Source organism: Falco biarmicus, chromosome 4 (genome assembly GCF_023638135.1).
Source record: "Falco biarmicus isolate bFalBia1 chromosome 4, bFalBia1.pri, whole genome shotgun sequence".
NCBI lineage: Eukaryota > Metazoa > Chordata > Aves > Falconiformes > Falconidae > Falco > Falco biarmicus.
The window spans coordinates 65,931,578-65,947,986 of record NC_079291.1 but is presented as its reverse complement, the minus strand read 5'-3'; the positions used below and the strand labels follow the sequence as shown (position 1 = coordinate 65,947,986).

Here is a 16,409-nt window from a genome sequence, read left to right as displayed (position 1 = left end):
GCTGTTTTGCTCTTCCGGGGCGCGGTGTCCCGGGCCCCGTCCGTCGTCCCCCCCCCCCGAACCCCTTTTTCCAGCTCTTAAACGGGGCGCTGGCACGGGCGGCCCCGCCCCAGCGACTGCTGCGGGGCCCGGAGGCCCCGGGGGGCCCGGCCCGCGTGGGCTCCGCGCCCCTGACCCGCGGGCCGGGCCGGGCGGCGGCGGGCAGCAGGCCCCGGCCGCGGGGGGAGGCGGCGCCGCCGCCCGGTCCCGCCGTGACCCCGCGGCCGATCACTTCCAGGGCGGCCCCGGCTCCCGATTTGAAAATGCAGGAGCGGCTGGTGGTGCTGCTGTGCGCGCTGGCGCAGCGGCGGGCGGGCGGGCGGCGGGCCATGGCCGGGGCGGCGGGCTGGGACGGGCCGCAGCGGCGCGCCTGGCTCCGGCACTACTACAGCCAGCGGCAGAAGCGCCTCATGACGGTGAGCGGCGGGGGGGCACGGGGGCACCGGGCGGGGGGGGGACGCGGAGACACCGGTGGTGGGGGTGCGAGAAATGGGGGGGGGAGGGGGGGGCGCGGGGACACAAAGGGCAGAGGACACCGGGGACACCGGTGGTGGGGGTGCGAGAAATGGGGGGGGGGGGTGGTGGAGCGGGGACACAAAGGGCAGAGGACACCGGTGGTGGTGGTGTGAGAAATCGGGACGCGGGGGGGGGGGGGGTGGGGTGATGTGCAGGAGGTGCAGTCGGGGCGGGGGGGGCGGTCACAGGGAACGGGGCGGGGGGACACGCAAGGACACAATGGGCAGGGGAAACCGGGGGGGGGGGGGACCGCAAGAAATGCGGGGGGGGAGGGGGGGAGTGTGCAGGAAGCAGAATCGAGGGGGATGGGCACGGGGAGGGTGGCGTGGGGAACGTGGGGGATGCAGGGACACAAAAGGTGGCAGAGATGGGGGACATGGGACGTGGGACATGGAACACGGGGATGGGAAGGATGTGGGACACAAAGGACATGCAGAGGTCACAAAGGATGCGGAACGTGGGGGGTATGTGGGATGCGAGGGGGACACACGAGGGACAAGGGGGCTGGAAGGACATGGGGTGTAACCCAGACACAAAGGGCAGGGGACGTGGGGATGTGAAAGAGGGGGTGACATCAAAGGTGGGCGACACAAAGGATGGGGGATCGGAAGGGCCTGGAGAGGTGGCAGTGAGGACAAGCTGCTGAGGGCAACACGAGGAACCCACTTCGCTGGGCAGTTGCAAAGTAAAGTGAAAAAAGCCTCTTTTCAGCCGAAAGATTTTTTTTTTAGAATTTAATAATAGAAAAACAATTCCCGTGGAGGGGCCGGGAGCGCGGGTCCTCGCTCCTGTTCCGAGTGGGGGCTCAGCCCGCAGGTCAGGCAGTCACAGGGAAGCAAGCAATGCTCGATAAAAATCAAAACTGTGGAGTAAGCGGCCACCCGAAAGGGGACTTCTCCGGAAGGCTCCTTGTCCAGGGTCACCACTGTTGCCTGGTGGGTTTGCACTGGGGTTTCCCAAGAACGGAAGAATTTGACCCAGGTGGACCCGGCTGCATGGCACCAGGCAGCCCCCCCGCCTTGGGCTGGCAGCTGGAGCTGGATGGTCTGCAGAGGGGGGGGTCCCAGCACAGCGCGGGGTGGGGAGCGGGTAGGGCCGCCTCACGCCCCTCTTGTCTCCTCGCCATGCTGCAGCTCCTGATCGCTCGCCGGAGGAGAACCAGCTGCTACTTCTACCCCCGCGCCTGGCCCGGCATCAGGAGTGCGGACTGGTGGGAGCGGGTGGTTCTGAAGGAGTTTGGGCCCCAGGACTGGCTGGAGAAGTTCCGGATGTCCAAGGAGACCTTCTTCTACGTCTGCAACCAGCTGCGGCCCGGGCTGGCTCCGCACAGCGCCCACTTCCACCCCACCCTGCCCCTGGAGAAGAGGGTGGCCGTGGCCCTGTGGCACTTGGCCACCAACGTGGAGTACCAGACTCTCAGTCCGCTCTTTGGTGTGGGGCCCTCCACGGTGCAGACGTGTGTCCGGGAGGTGAGCTACGCTGTTGTCTTGCTGCTGAAGCCCCTCTACCTCCGGCTGCCCAACGAGAAGGAGCTGGAGAACATGGTGCGCATCTTCCGCACCCGCTGGGGCTTCCCGCACTGCATCGGTGCCCTGGACAGCCTTCACATCCCCATCCACCCACCCCTGCGCCTCAGCGCCGACTACTGCAATGGCCAGGGCTGGCACTCCATCCTGACACAAGCCACCGTGGACGGGTTGGGCCAGTTCTGGGACGTCTCCACTGCCTTCCCTGGCAGCATGGAGAACAGTGCTGTCCTGGAGAGCTCCAGCTTGTGGGTGCTGGCCAAGGAGGGCCGTCTCTGCCCCAACCCCCCCAAGCACTTCATGGGGAAGGCGCAGAAGTACGTGCTGCTGGGTGATGCCACCTACCCCTTGCAAGACTGGATCCTCAAGCCCTACCAGGAGGACGAGAACCTCACCCAACGGCAGCTGCAGTTCAACTACCGCCTGAAGCGGGCACACAGCGTGATCGAGAACGCCTTTCTGCGCCTGAAGGCACGCTGGCAGATCCTCCTGAAGTGCGACGACTGCAGCCTGGAGCTGCTGCCCACCCTCGTCCTCGCCTGCTGCATCCTGCACAACGTCTGCGAAGCCCATGACAACCCCTTCAATGAGGAGTGGCTGGAGGGCACCGAGCCGACCGAGTTGCCCAAGCCCTGCCAGCCCGCGCCTGCTGCCATGGAGGATGGCCGGGCCGAGCAAGTGCGTGAGCTGATGTGCCAGTACTTCGAGAGCTGCGGGGAGGGCTGATGGGGTCGGGGGGAGAAGCAGTCCTGCGCATCCTTGCTCGCAGACATCCCACGGACTCCAACAAATGCTGGCCCAGTGGTAGTAAGCAGGCTGTTTGGCAAAGGACTGCACCTTCTCGCCTCTGCCGAAGGCTGCCGGCGGAGCGAGGAAGGCTGTTGGGGGCACCGGCTGTTCCCAGCATGGGGAGGGGGGCGGCTGCATCATGCTCGTGCTGGCTTTGCCATGGTGGTTTCAGGCAGTGGAATGTATTTTGTGCCCTTGCCCTCTTCCAGGATTTGAGCAGTCTGGTGGTGTGTTGTGTGCCGCATGAGTAAAGCGGGGGTTGGGGGCTGGGTGAGGGAGAGGGCTGCCAGGGTCTCCCTTTCCTGGGAGCGCATCTCTGTCCTGAGGCCCCTCTTTCAGGCCGAAACCAGCTGGAGGCTTGAAATAAGGCGGCAAAACCCCTTTGAAGGTATGAAACTTGCTGCGTAAACACACTTGGGAGGGGAAGGGGAGGAAGCAGCAGAGCAGTGACTTGCCAGGGGCTGGCACCAGCCCAGAATGAAACTGCACCCGCAAACTCCCGCTCTGCTGCTCCTCGGGCAGCACGTGCTGCCCTTGGCATGAGCAGGCTGAGCTGTCCCAGCCTCACCCCTCTCCAGAGGGATCTGCCGTGAGGGTCTGCAGCACAGCCCCCTGAGGTCCCTCCCGGTCCCACTAGGCAGCTCTTTCTGCCAGCACCTCTGCTGTGCGCTTCCAGCGCAGTGCAGCGTGAGCAGGAACACAGGGCTCTGCCCCCCGTATCGTCTGAGAAATCAAGCGGCTGCGGTTCATTCCCTGCCATCCTGCCGCGGGCTGCAGCCCGGTGGCACGCTGCCGCAGTCGTGGCAGGTGCCAGGGCACCAAGGCTGCTCCGTCAGCACTTTGCTGGAAGGTGGGAGTTGTAGGGGGTGGCACGGATGTGTCCTGCCTTCCTGGGGGGCTGGGGGTCCCCGCTGCAGCACAGGGGGCAGCTGGCAGAGCCCCTGGCTGCTGGGAGGAGAGGACTGCCAGCTCCCACCTGCCATGTCGGTGTCCTGGGGGTGTCCCTAGGGGTGCCCCAGAGGTGTCCTGGGCATGTCACCAGGGCTGTCCCTAGGGGTGCCCCAGAGGTGTCTTGTGAGTGTCCCCAGGGGTACCTCACTGGTGTCCCCAGAGGTGTCTTTGGGGTGTCCCCAAGGCTGGCTGGGCTGTTCTCAACGATGCCCCGCTGGTGACTCTGGGGGTGTCTCCAGTGGTACCCCACCGGTGCCCCCAAGGATGTCCCGGGGGTGTCCCCAAGGGTACCCCACTTGTGTCCCGGGGATGTCCCCAGGGGTACCCCACCGGTGTCCCCCGAAGCACCCCTAGCCAGTCCAGCAGGGCCCATGTTCCGGGCCCTGGGGCCGCGAAGCTCACCGGGGAAGGGGCTCCCATGACTGAGCAGGGCCCCTGCACCCCCGGCCTGCCGCCGCAGCTCACACTGCCCGGGGCGGCCACGGGGTCCCATGGCGCAGCTTGCCCCTCCGCCCGCAGGTGGGCCTGACCGCCGCCGGCGCCGCGCACGCGCTGCTCTGGTAACCCCGCCCCTTGCCCCGGCCGCTCCCACTCGGCGGAAGCAGGGGGGAGGCAGCACCCGGCAGCGGGCGGGCTGGGGGCGGTGCCGTCCTCCCCTCCCCGGAAGTGCGGTGGTAGGAGCTGCCGGCGCGGTCACGTGAGGGAGCAGCATGGCGCCGCGCGGTGAGTGTGGGAACAGGCCCGGCCCCCGTTCCCCCCGTTCCTCCCGTTCCCCCGCGGCTAAGCTGGGCCGGGCGCGGCGCAGCGCGGCGAGGGGCGTGTGTCCTTGTCGGTCTCGGGGGGTCCAGGCCCATCCCGTGGGACCAGGCCCAGCCCCGGTTCTGCTCGGCCCACCGGCACAGGGCCGGGGCTCGCCTGCTGCCCCTCACCCCCGCGGCAGCTGCCGGGCCGTGGCCCTGCCTGCCCCGGGCTGTGGAACCCGCTGGTTGTTGAGGGCGGCCCCGGGGGCTGCGCCCAGCGCCCCCCTGACCCCCTTCCCCCGTGCGCAGGAGCGTGACCGGAGGGAGCCCCGGCAGAGGCCTGGACGCGAGCGGATCTTGCCCTGCCCGGCGCCATGGTGACAGAGCAGGAGGTGGATGCCATCGGCCGGAGGCTGGTGGACGCGGCCCAGCCCCTGCCTGCCCGGTTCCGGGCCCTCTTCACCCTGCGCAACCTGGGCGGCCCTGCAGCCGTGGACTGGATCAGCCGGGCCTTCGGGGATGGCTCCGCGCTGCTGAAGCACGAGCTGGCCTACTGCCTGGGCCAGATGCAGGACGAAGCGGCCATCCCCGTGCTCATCCGGGTGCTGGAGGACACCAGCCAGGAGCCCATGGTCAGGCATGAGGCCGGTACGATGGCAGTTCCTGTGGCTGTGGGACTTGTGGGTGCTTCCCCCGTACCCAACAGCCTGTGGTGGCCTGATCCATAGTGTCATGGCTTGGAAAACCCTGAGGCATGTAATTGCCTCGCTGCGTCCCCTTGCCAGCCCTGGCTGGACTGGTTGGCCAAGCCTTCCCCTTCCTGCTGGCCAAGCTGGCTCCTGCCCTGTTTATTTGCCTGGCCATCTCACTGGGGATCGGTCAGTCAGGCCTGTGTCTCCACTTCAGGGCAAGGCAAGGCTTTGCCAGAGGACACAGCAGGGTCCTCACGTAGACACTTTGATAATGTCCTGACACGTCCTTCCTTCAGGTGAAGCCCTGGGTGCTATCGGGAATCCGGATGTGCTGGATATCCTGAAACGCTATTCGGAGGATCCTGTGGTTGAGGTGAGGCTCTTGGGGGGCTCATTTTCCCTGGGTGCAGCACTGCTGGCCCAGGATGGGGAGGCAGGCCTCTCCTGGGCAGCCACTGGCTGGGGGCAGCAACACTGTGAGCGGCATCCTGCTGTGTTGTGACAGTCAGCTGCCATCAGGAAGGCCTGGACGCCCTCCCAGCTCTGCATGGTGCCGTTCCAAAGCCAGGGCTGTGTCCCTGTCCCTGCAGGTGGCCGAGACGTGTCAGCTGGCAGTGAGAAGGCTAGAGTGGCTGCAGGAGAACAAGCAGGAGCTGGCCACCAGCCCATACCTCTCCGTGGATCCTGCTCCCCCTGCTGAGGAAACGGACGTTGCCAAGCTCCGTGAAACCCTCCTGGATGAATCACGCGTGCTGTTCGACCGCTACCGGGCCATGTTTGCCCTACGAAACCTGGGGAGCCAGGCTGCTGTGCTGGCGCTGGCAGATGGTAAGGGCCAGCGCGAGGCTGCCTGCAGTCTCCTCACTAAGTCTGTACAGGTTAATCTGGGATTAGCCTTTCCCAAATCCAGGGCTGCCAGAGCTGCACGGCTCCTCTTAGGATCTTCACACATTTGTTTCTAGAGCTGCTGTCCCCCTGCTTGCTTGTAAGAGCCACATCACAAAGCTCTTGGTGCTTTCTGGTGTTTCACAGCCCTCTTGCTCCTCCAGGCCCCCTTTCTTTGTGGGTCTGGGTGGGAGAGGGCGCGGTCTGTAACGCTGGCTTGGGACCAACCAGTCTGACGTGGTGTCTCCTGGTGAGACCTGGCCCCAGGGTGTTGGGGTCCTGCTCTCCCATCCTGGAAAGTCAGAGGCTGCCAACCTTGTCCTGGGGTTTGGGAATAGCACTGGAGGATGGAGTGAATGTCTCCTGAGTGGGGAAGGGGCAGACCACAGCCCAGGAACTATTTGGACCCACCCCTGATCTTAAGGGAATTGGATGAGGCTCTTCAGCCTTCTTGGACCAGCCAAGAGCACCCACGCACCATGAGGTAAAGCGTGCAGGGATCTGTGAGCTCCTGCTGTGGCTGTTCAGTCCCGCAGCACAGGAAGGCTTGAGGCTCTGGTTGTGTCTGTCCCAGGCACGTCGTGCCGGTGGGGCAGGGCCCGTAGGCAGTGTAGGCTGCCCAGGGCAGGCGAGGGTGCTGGCAGCTCTGCTGGGAGGGTGGGTGCTGCTGTCATGACAGGGCATCCCTACTCTCCTGGGCCACAGCTGCAGGCATGTGGTGCTGGTGCTGCCCCAGCTGTGTCGGGGCAGGGGGCAACAACCCTTTCCGTGGCTGTTTTGTCCATTTCCCCAAAAGCCCCCATGGGTCTGCAGGGGCAGCCGCTGGTTCTGGCCCCCAGGCCAGCCTGCCCCATGGCTTCTGCCTTTTGGGTGGGGGACTCCAGCCAGGCATCTGGGTGCACTCTGGGGGCGATGGCGGCTCACTCTTGTCTCCTTCCCGCAGGGCTGCGCTCTGGCAGTGCCCTCTTCCGCCATGAAATTGGCTACGTGCTGGGCCAGATGCAAGATGAGGCCTGCGTCCCGCAGCTGACAGCCACGCTGCGCAGCCGCACCGAGAGCCCCATGGTGCGCCACGAGTGCGCTGAAGCCCTGGGCTCCATCGCCCATCCCTCCTGCCTGGAGACCCTGCGTGCCTTCGCCCACGATGAGGAGCGGGTGGTGCGGGAGAGCTGCGAGGTGGCGCTGGACATGTATGAGTACGAGAATGGCACCCAGTTCCAGTACGCCGACGGGCTCTGCAAGCTGCAGGCCTCCGCCTGAGCCCTGGCTGGGGGAGTGTGGGCTGGGTGTGCTCCATCCCATCCCCCACCGCGGCACTTTCATGGCTGCCTCTGTCAACACAGATCCATGCCTTGCCATGGCAGAGGTGGAGGAGGAACTGGATTTGCTCTCTGGCACAATTACAGCTGCCTTCTCCCTCCAAATCCAGGCTGAGCTGCTACTTGCCCCCTCCCCACCACCCCCCGTTTCCTGGATCTACCCCTTTTTCCCTGCCAGGATCAGCACTGCCTGCTCGCAGCCTGGCTTGGGGCTTGGACTGGGTGGGCTCCACTTTGCACGTCGGAGCCTGTCATGGCTGCGCAGGGCCCGGGGCTGCTCTGGGCTTGTGCTGCCGTGGTGTCTAGGTGTGAAGCAGCTCCACTTTCCCCGCCAGAGCTTTGCTGCGGGGCCAGGGCTGGCACTGGGCATTTGCTTCCATAGGTTGTAGTGGTGCAGTGCCTTGAAATCGCCCTTGGTGCTGGTGCTGAGCCGGGTCCCTCCTTGCCTCTGTGGTGGAGGAGCTGCTGTGGGTTTGGCCTCGCCTGTTGGGGCAGGCCAGGGCTGTGCTTGCAGCAGCCTTTGCCCTGGGATGGGGGGGTGGGGTGGGGGGTGGTGTTTCATGGCAGAGTTGGGAAGATTTGGCTGCGCTTTTCCTTTCTGCAGGGAATGGTGCTGCCATTAGGGCTTACAGGGTGAAGCAGAGCCTGCCTGGACTTTCCCCTGCATTTACCCAGACCTGGGAGGGCTGAGGCTGGTGTCTGCTGCCGGCACCCAGCACCCAGCCCCGCCGGGCAGCCCAGCGTGGGCATGGGGGGGCCGGCAGGGAATAAAGCGCTGGCAGTGGGAGCTCCTGTGTCAGTCGAGCTGTGATTTAGCCCTTGCCCAGATGTGGGGTGCACCCAGCGCCACAGAGTTGGGCCCCAGGAAGGAGCCCCGGGGCTGCCGTAATAGAATCATAGAACAGAATCATTTAGGTTGGAAAAGAGTGAGTCCAACCGAAATGGGAGGAGAGAGCATGGGGTGGGGTCCCTGATGGCTTGGGGTAAAACCCCTTCCCTGCAACCCTGGCAGGCCCAGAGAGGAGGGCAGACATTGCCTGTGGGGTGCCGGAGGAGGGGCTGGTGGGGTCCTGCTGCGCTGTGGGGTCCAGCATCCTGCTGATGGGGCTCTTCCCCCTGACCGAGGTCTCCCTGCGAGCAGCTCCCGGGCTCAATCCTTAGTCCCTAAGGCTGCTGTGGTGGCTGGCTCAGCATCCCTGAGGCTCTGCTGCTTGGGGACACAGGAGGGCAGGGAGCCCCCAGTCCAGTCTGGCCCTGTCCAGGACCCCATGGAAGGGATTTTATTTGGAGATGTAGCCAATTTCAGTTGCCCGTACATGCTTGCTGCGAGTCAGACCCACGCACCCAAGTGCTGTGGATGGGGTTGCTTGCATGTGACGTGGAGGATGTCTCTTCGTTGGCACTGGAGACAAAGAGCTGATATTTTTACACCATTTTGGAGTCAGCAGCTGTTATGGGGCTCCTTGCCCCTCTTCCCTCATCCTCTGTAGCCCCTGGGCAATAGGCAGGGCCCAGCTGGCACTGCCAAGCTCTGGGGTGTCTCTGTGCCCAGCTCCATCCCCCAGTGGGTGATGGGGCAGGGCTGTGGGACGTGCCATTTCCCACTTACCTTGTTACTGGTGTGAGGCGGCTGCCCGCTCCACACCAGGACTTTACCAGCGTGCAGGCTGTGGCATGCTGCCGGCGTGTTTCCCTGGTGCTTGTGGGTGTTTGTCCCCACTCACCACCCCGGCTGCCTCCACACTTGCTCCCTGCTGCTCCAGCATTTCCACAGGTGACTGACTCAGACCACACAGGGTTCTTTCCAGATCTCTCATCCAGTGTTTGCCTCTGCTCCCCCAAACGCCTTCTAAGCCCAAACTGGAATTAAACTGGTGCTTTTGCAGCCAGGATCTGGCCAGGGATGACCTGGCTGCTGGGGTGGAGGAGGTTCTGAGTGTTGTGCCCTGACTTCACACCGAACACCGCAGGCACCTCCATCCCTCTCTGGCCAACCCACCCTGGGAAGGATTTGAGGGTTTTTCCAGGCTGCTGCTGGTCTGAGGCAAACCCTGCACGCTCCTGGTGCTGAGGGCATCACTTTCGGGGGGTGCCCAGTGCCCCTCTGCGGCTGGCTCCTCGCCGGAGGAGCGATGCTGGGTGTCGGGGTGCCACATGTGACAGCCAACATGAAGCTCCAGGGGGGTGACGGCCCCTCGCTGTGGGCTGCTTTGCTGTGGCTGGGCTCTGTGCAGCGAAGGGGGCCCCACAGGAGCGTGTGGGGCTGTGGCACCCAGCCCCTCTGCCCAGCCCCTCCTGGTGTGGCTGTATCCTCTGGGGCAGGGTGCTGCGCTGGGATTTCAGACCATCTGCTCGAGGGATCTGAGGGATTTAACTAAGCCCAGGGGAGGAGGGGGAGGCCTTGGGGTGTCCCTCCCCATCCCTGCCTTTTGGGGTTCTCCAGCTGCAGGCAATTCCCCACTCCCAAGGGGATGGACGTACCTGCCGTGCTGCTCGAGGGGCAGATTCCGGGGACTCTGAGCCCCGTGGGAGCCTGCTGGTGGCCCCCCTGGCTGAGCCCACCGGGGCTCTGCTGGGATTAGCAGGCACTAAGCTCCTTCCCACGGATGCTCTGTCCTTTGGCGGCGGCAGGTGAGTGGCACCGCCACCGGGCAGGGGGACCCCGCTGTCCCTGTGAGCCACCGGCACCGAGGAGTGTCACGGACCCCGATGCCGCTGATGCCCTGCGGCCCCCCGTGCAGCAGAGGCTTTAGGGGCTGGGGTACGGGAGGAGCTGGCAATGGCCCTGGCAGGGGGTACCCCACTTCCAGGTGCCAGGGGGGCGTGGGGGCCACGGCACTTGCTGCAGTTTCCCCCCGAGGAGGACGGGGTGCTGTATGTGGACTACAAGCCCCCCGCTCTGGACAGCATCCGCCTGCCTCGCTATGTCCTTTACCTGGTGATGGCGGCTGCCCTGGTGCTGATGGTGGCATACGCCATCGTGGGGCACCTCATCAAGGACCTGGTGCACGATTTCGCTGGTGAGTGGTGCCCAGGGCGGCGCTGAGCTTTGGGGCTCCTGATGGGGCTTGGTGGGGGGCAAGGGGGGTCCCCCAGACCCTTTGCTGTGGTGGGGGTGTGTGCTGATGGCTCCATCTCTGCCCGCAGACTGGGTGTTCGGGCCCAAGCCGGAGGAGGAGAAGGAGGTGATGGCCGAGGGGACTGTGCTGGAGGTGGAGTGGCTGGAGGAGGACGCGGTGCTGGCGGAGGCGAAGCCGGAGCGTGAAGGCGCTGGCGCCCTGCCCGGCATGGACGTCCCGCTGGGGCTGCTCAGCACTGTCCCACGCAGCTCCATCTCCTTCGCCGACACCCACAAGAAGAGGTTTTTCTAGGACCCGGGACCCCTTGGCCCCCCATCACCACCGGGACCCCGCAGCCGTGCCTGCCTGTTGGGTCACAGCGTGGTCCCTGACTCTGGCGTGGGGGTGACACTGGCGCTGACACGCGGCTTCACATCCTCGGCACAGTCCCACCCGTTACCTGGGGGCTGCCATCGCTGCCCCCCAATAAAGCAGCCTGCCCCGGCCCCGCTCGCTTGCCCCTTAGCCAGGCATGGGCACGGGGAGGTGGCAGGGCTGGGACACCCTGACTTTCACCTGGGGACAGCAGCGTCCCTTAGCAAAGCTGCACCAGCCCCCGGGCAGGGACACATGGGGAGGGACCCCCATGTGGGTGCACACACGTGGGGATGTGAAGGTGGGTGCCCGGGGGTCCAAACCCCTGGCATGGGGGCACGCCCCAGGCGTGGGCACAGACACGGGTGGGCGTAGGAGGGACGGATGTGGGCACGCACACGTGTGTGCAGGGAAACACGGGTGCACGTGCCCGCGGGGAGGGCCTGTGTCGGCACGGCCGCGCGCAGACGCGCAGGGAGGCACAGATGGGTGCTGTGCTGAGCCTGGATTTGCCCCCGCTGCCCCCCTTGGCCCCCTGATGCTGCCAGACTGTGTCCCCTCCTGGTGAGGCAGAGCTCGGTGGCACCCACAGGTGTCCCCAAAGCCAATCTTGGGGACAAAAGCACCCACGTGCCCCACTTGGGCTCTGGTGGGGGCACTGGGGATGGGGACTGCGTCATACGGACCCCCATCCCCTGCCTTAAACCCAGGCTGGGGCTGGACCCCCCACATACACATCCCTCCAGTGGGGACCCTGTCCCCATGCCCCCAGGCTCCTTCTCCACCCCTTGGGGAATTGTCACAGGCAAGGTGGCCCTGCTGAAGCCCACAGTCCGTCCCTGGGGTGCTGCCAGCCATCCTGTGCCTCAGTTTCCCCAGTGCCCCAGTGGGTGGGGGCTGGGAGGCGGAGCAGAGCTCACGCTGCCAAGGTCTCACCGATAACACCGTTAATATTTAGCTCTTCGTGGCACCCGGCGCTCCCCGGGCACGTGGCGGCGTCCTGCCGGCACCAGCCGTCACATCTGGGCCCCAGCTGGAGCTGCAGGGTGGTCTGGCACTGCCACCCCCCCTGTGCTGCCCCATCCCCATGACGTGGTGGGGTGGGGGCCGTGTCCGTGGGGATGGGACACTGGCCAGGATCTGCCCCAGCCCCGCCAGTGGGCACAGGGGGCCCCATGGGCAGAGGGGAAAGGCTGGGGTGGGGGGTGGGAGGGCGCTCCCACACATCAGTCCGTCACCCACCCACCCCTCTGCCCCCCAAACACCCACCCACCCATCTGTCTCTTCACCCACCTGCCCACCATCCCTCCCTCCCTCCATCCACATGCCCACCTGGGGGGGACCCCAGCCCTGGGCATGGGGCTGCTGCCACAGTCCCCGAGGTGGTGGCCGCTGGGTGCCACGGGGTGCTGGTGGCTGCACCAGGGGAGAGGTGCCACCTCCCAGGGGTTCCAGGAGCCACGTTGCCGTGGCACTTGGTGGCCTCTTGAGCCCAATAAAAGCCACCCGTTGGCCCCAGGTGCAGAGGGCAGCGCCGGCGTGCGGGGCCAGCAGCGGCGTGGGAGAGGAGCCCACCTCGGGGTGTAGGATGTGGCCAAGGGACTGGTGGACCCTCTCCCTCCTGGTCCTGCTCATCCTCACCAGCACCACCCAGGGACAGGCTGGTAGGTGCCCCCCCATGCCCACATCCCCCTGCACCCCAGGGTGCCCTGGGGGAGCCCATGCCCACCCTGGGGCATCGGATCAGCTTCGGGGAGACCTTCTCAGTAGGACCAGTCTGTCCCAGTGCCTCGGCAGCAACCATTCTGAGGGCAAAGCAGAAAGATCTAGGGGTACCTGCCTGCTGTCCCCAGTGCTCCCCACTGTGCCCCCCTGTACGGGGGTGGGGTGGCTGTCCGGGGTGGCTTCCCTGGCACCCAGGGGACAGTGGGGAGGGGGTGGTGATGGGTGTCAGCCAACGTCCCCTGGTGTCCCCAGTGTCCACTGGTGCCAGGCTTGGCACAATTGGGACCCTGTGTCATGGAATCAGGGGTCCCATCCCCTGCAGGATGGAGTTCCCCTGAAGCTGTCCCCATCCATGTCCCTGTCCCCATCCATGTCCCTGTCCCCACCCGTGTCCCCACACCGCTGCCGTGCAGACATGGGCCCCAAGGAGCTGCAGCCTTGGCTCATCAGCCTCATGGTCGTCGTCATCTTCCTCTTTATTGTCTTTGTGCTCCTGCTCATCAACCGGCTCTGGAAGATCAGGATGCACAGGTGGGCCAGCACAGCGGGGCCACATCCTGCACCCACCTGGGCACTGGGTGCCAGCCCAGGGGGGCTGTAGGGTCCTGCCATGCCTGGGGCCAAGGGCAGGGTGCTGTGGGGTGGGACGGGGCATGCGCTCAGCCCCTCTGTCCCCTCGCAGGAAGCAGGGCAACCTCCAGGAGACCCCAGGGGATGACAGGTACCATGGCTGGGTGCTGCGGGGCTGGCACCAGGCTGCCCCTGGGGGTGGCCACATGCTGGCGGTGCTGTGCATGGCCCAGCGGTGCCATGTGTGGCTTGGCCGCGTCCTGCATGGCCTGGTGGTGCTGTGCGTGGCTCAGTTGTGGCCTGGGTGGTGCTGTGCGTGGCTTGGCCGCGTCCTGCATGGCCTGGTGGTGCTGTGTGTGGCTCAGTTGTGGCCTGGTGGTGCTGTGCGTGGCTTGGCCGTGTCCTGCATGGCCTGGTGGTGCTGTGCGTGGCTCAGTTGTGGCCTGGGTGGTGCTGTGTATGTCTCGGCCGTGTCCTGGTGGTGCTGTGCATGGATTGGCCGTGTCCTGCATGCCCTGGTGGTGCTGTGCGTGGTTCGGCCGTGCCCTGCGCGGCCCGTTCGTGCCCTGGGCATGGCGGAGGGTGCTGGTACCACCCCCGGGGAGGGGGTCCGGGTGCCCCGTCGCAGGCGGCCGTGCCCCCCCGGCTCCCTCCCGCAGGCTGGAGCGCACCGGCTGCGCCAACGCGGGGGCCGAGACGGACCGCGACGAGGAGAGCGACAGCGAGGAGCAGCGCCGGGCCACGGCCCTCTGAGGCGGTGGCCGCCCCCGCTCGCCCCCCGCCCGCAGCCCCGTCCGCGGGTCGCAACTCCGCGCCGGGTTTTGCGGGCGGCCGCGGGGCGGGCGGCCGGTTGCCGCCAGGACCCGGCGTGGATCGGCCGCCCGCGGAGCGGAGCGCGGTCCCGCACCCCCGGCGCTGGGCGGGGGGGGTGTCCCGGGGCGGGTCCCCGGCCGGTCCCCAGTAAAGGTCCCCAGAATCAAGCGTCCCGTGTGGCGGTGGCGGCGGTGGGGCGGCCCCCGAGGGTGCTGGGGGAGGGGCACCCATGGGTGCCACCGGGGTAGGGGACAATGGGGGGCTCCTGAGCCGGTGGCTGCCCCCTGGCCTCCTGCCCACACCGCTGCCCCCCGGCCCCCGGCCCCCTGACCCCAGCCCCCTGCCTGTGCCACTGCCCCCCAGCCCCCTGCCCACACTGCTGCCCCCCTGCCCCCAGCCCCCTGCCCCCACCGTTGCCCTCTGGACCGCCGGCCCCAGCCCTCTGCCTGTGCCACTGCCCCCCAGCCCCCTGCCCATGCCACTGCCCCCCAGCCCCTGCCCACACCGCTGCCCCCTGGCCCCCCAACCCCAGCCCCCTGCCTGCGCCGCAAGGGGTGTGGGGACCAGCGGGTGTCGGGGGGCAGGTGGCCCCGACCTCCCACTAGCCTCAGCACCCCACGGGAATGAGGGTGACACACAGCTTTGGCCAACGATGTCCTATGGGTGAGAGAGCAATGACGTCACATGGGTGAGGTGATGATGTCACGTGCACGAGGTGATGCTGTCATGTACACGACGTGGTGATGTCACGTGGCCGAGGTCCTGATGCAGAGGAGGCAGCAGCAGCGCAGCCACCCCCCTGTCAGCCCACGGCTGCACCCACCCATGGCCCTGTCCCCCTGTGTCCCCTCCCCGCCATCCCACGGTGTGCCCCAGGGTGCTGCTGGCCCCGGCTCAGTCACCCACCTCAGCCAGGCCAAGGGCACCCATGGGTGGGGATCCCCCCTCCGGGGTGACAGACACCCATCGCCTGGCATGACTCCGCTCCAGTACACCCCAGTGGCCCCCACAGTTGGGACACCCAGTTCCTCCCCAGGCCGGGCTCTGTGCCTCAGTTTCCCCCAGGGGCAGTGAAGGAAGGGCAGAGGCGGGCTGGAGTTGAAGCATAGCTTGTTTAATTTTTATACATTTTTTTTTTTGTCTTTTTTTTTTATCCTTTTCTTTTTTTTATCTTTTTTTTGTGTGTGTCAGTTTTTTGTTTTTTGTTTTTTTCTTCTTTTTTGTCTCTTTTTTCTCTTTTTTGCATAGGGGAGGGGGGGGGGAAAAAACCAACCAAAAAAAAAAAAACCAAAACAAAAACCCCAACAAAAAAAAACAAAACCCAAAAGAAACAAAACAAAACAAAAAAAAGAAAACAAAAAAAAAAATCCCAAATCCATAGTCACGGTCAGTAACTGGTATGTAGGCAGGAGCGGCGGCTATCGGTAATGGCTGCGTACAATGGTATAATCAAATATCGTGAAGCACCAGGGAGGCGAGCGGGGGGCTCGGGGGGGGGCATGCAGGGGCTTGGGGGGAGGGGGGGGGTGTCACAGCTGAGACGGGGGTCCCGGCCCCGGCTCGCGGCCCTGGTGCGCTCGGCGGGTGTGTAACGGCTGCGGCAAGCGAGAAGCGAGAATCCGGCTAACTAGTAAAATATAACTGCGAGGGAGGGGGCAGCCCCCCCCCGTGGGGAGGGGGGACCCCCCGAAAAGGCTGGCGAGGGCAGCCGGCGGCGCGGAGGCACTGCGGCGGGATTTTTGGTATGGGTGTGAGTCGTGGTCCTGCCGGCTGCCGCCTCGACGCCTTTTTGGGGCGGTTTCTTTCCTTTTGCCGCTCTTTGCCCAGAGGTGGGGTCTCCCCCCCCGCCCCCCCCCCCTCCCCCCCATCTCCACCTCTGCTCCCGCCTGCCTGTGGGCATCACGCGGGGGGCACCCATGGGTGCTGCTGTATGGGGGGCACCCGCAGGTGCTGCCCACCCCAGCTGGCAGCAGGAGCCCTTGGGGGGCAGAAAGCAGCAATTCCAAACTCGTAGTACAAAAAAAAGAAAAAAAAAAGGAAAAAAAAGGAAAAAAAAAAGAAACAAAACAACAACAAACGAGACATATATATATATATAGGGTTTTTTATATATATATATATTCCTTTGCGCTTTAAAGTACCTTAACTGTGTGTCGGCCCCGCAGGGACCCGCGCCCACCTCCGGCCCCTGCAGCCCCATATATATATATGTGGAGAGAGAGATATATATATATGTACAGGTTTTTTTTTTTTTTTATTTATAGGTCACAAGGACTATTTGTAATTAATTTTTTTTTTTTAAGCCGACAAGCCCGACTAAAAACCCTCTAGGAGAGACTGTAGTGCATGAAACCCCCGCGGGAACCCCGGGCGCGGTGATTGTCGAGCGGACCCCCCCCCCCCCACATCC

General features: G+C 65.2%; 3 protein-coding genes across 3 annotated transcripts; all 3 read left to right on the top strand.

The window, feature by feature from the left end:
- The first annotated feature begins 95 nt into the window (after window positions 1-95).
- LOC130147749 (uncharacterized) lies at window positions 96-3,081 on the top strand. Its single transcript, XM_056335376.1, has 2 exons — window positions 96-455; window positions 1,689-3,081. The coding sequence occupies exons 1-2, from the start codon at window positions 303-305 to the stop codon at window positions 2,805-2,807; spliced, it is 1,272 nt and encodes a 423-aa protein (XP_056191351.1). The 5' UTR covers window positions 96-302; the 3' UTR covers window positions 2,808-3,081.
- Window positions 3,082-4,385: 1,304 nt separating this feature from the next.
- On the top strand, window positions 4,386-8,244 carry DOHH (deoxyhypusine hydroxylase). The gene is made up of 5 exons (XM_056335377.1): window positions 4,386-4,544; window positions 4,871-5,209; window positions 5,550-5,626; window positions 5,844-6,081; window positions 7,082-8,244. The coding sequence occupies exons 2-5, from the start codon at window positions 4,936-4,938 to the stop codon at window positions 7,396-7,398; spliced, it is 906 nt and encodes a 301-aa protein (XP_056191352.1). The 5' UTR covers window positions 4,386-4,544; window positions 4,871-4,935; the 3' UTR covers window positions 7,399-8,244.
- A 1,185-nt stretch (window positions 8,245-9,429) lies between these two features.
- Window positions 9,430-14,166, top strand: SMIM24 (small integral membrane protein 24). Its single transcript, XM_056335375.1, has 4 exons — window positions 9,430-10,477; window positions 10,605-13,147; window positions 13,299-13,337; window positions 13,846-14,166. The coding sequence occupies exons 2-4, from the start codon at window positions 11,979-11,981 to the stop codon at window positions 13,937-13,939; spliced, it is 1,302 nt and encodes a 433-aa protein (XP_056191350.1). The 5' UTR covers window positions 9,430-10,477; window positions 10,605-11,978; the 3' UTR covers window positions 13,940-14,166.
- Window positions 14,167-16,409: the final 2,243 nt, after the last annotated feature.

What these genes read in the sequence shown, in the direction of transcription:
- LOC130147749 (XM_056335376.1), top strand. Translation starts at nt 303, where the DNA reads ATGCAGGAGCGGCTGGTGGTGCTGCTGTGCGCGCTGGCGCAGCGGCGG. An exon ending in GGCAGAAGCGCCTCATGACG is followed by an intron (nt 456 to 1,688) that starts GTGAGCGGCGGG and finishes GCCATGCTGCAG; the next exon opens with CTCCTGATCGCTCGCCGGAG.
- DOHH (XM_056335377.1), top strand. Translation starts at nt 4,936, where the DNA reads ATGGTGACAGAGCAGGAGGTGGATGCCATCGGCCGGAGGCTGGTGGAC. An exon ending in CATGGTCAGGCATGAGGCCG is followed by an intron (nt 5,210 to 5,549) that starts GTACGATGGCAG and finishes TCCTTCCTTCAG; the next exon opens with GTGAAGCCCTGGGTGCTATC. An exon ending in TGTGCTGGCGCTGGCAGATG is followed by an intron (nt 6,082 to 7,081) that starts GTAAGGGCCAGC and finishes TCCTTCCCGCAG; the next exon opens with GGCTGCGCTCTGGCAGTGCC.
- SMIM24 (XM_056335375.1), top strand. Translation starts at nt 11,979, where the DNA reads ATGACGTGGTGGGGTGGGGGCCGTGTCCGTGGGGATGGGACACTGGCC. An exon ending in TGGAAGATCAGGATGCACAG is followed by an intron (nt 13,148 to 13,298) that starts GTGGGCCAGCAC and finishes GTCCCCTCGCAG; the next exon opens with GAAGCAGGGCAACCTCCAGG. An exon ending in GAGACCCCAGGGGATGACAG is followed by an intron (nt 13,338 to 13,845) that starts GTACCATGGCTG and finishes TCCCTCCCGCAG; the next exon opens with GCTGGAGCGCACCGGCTGCG.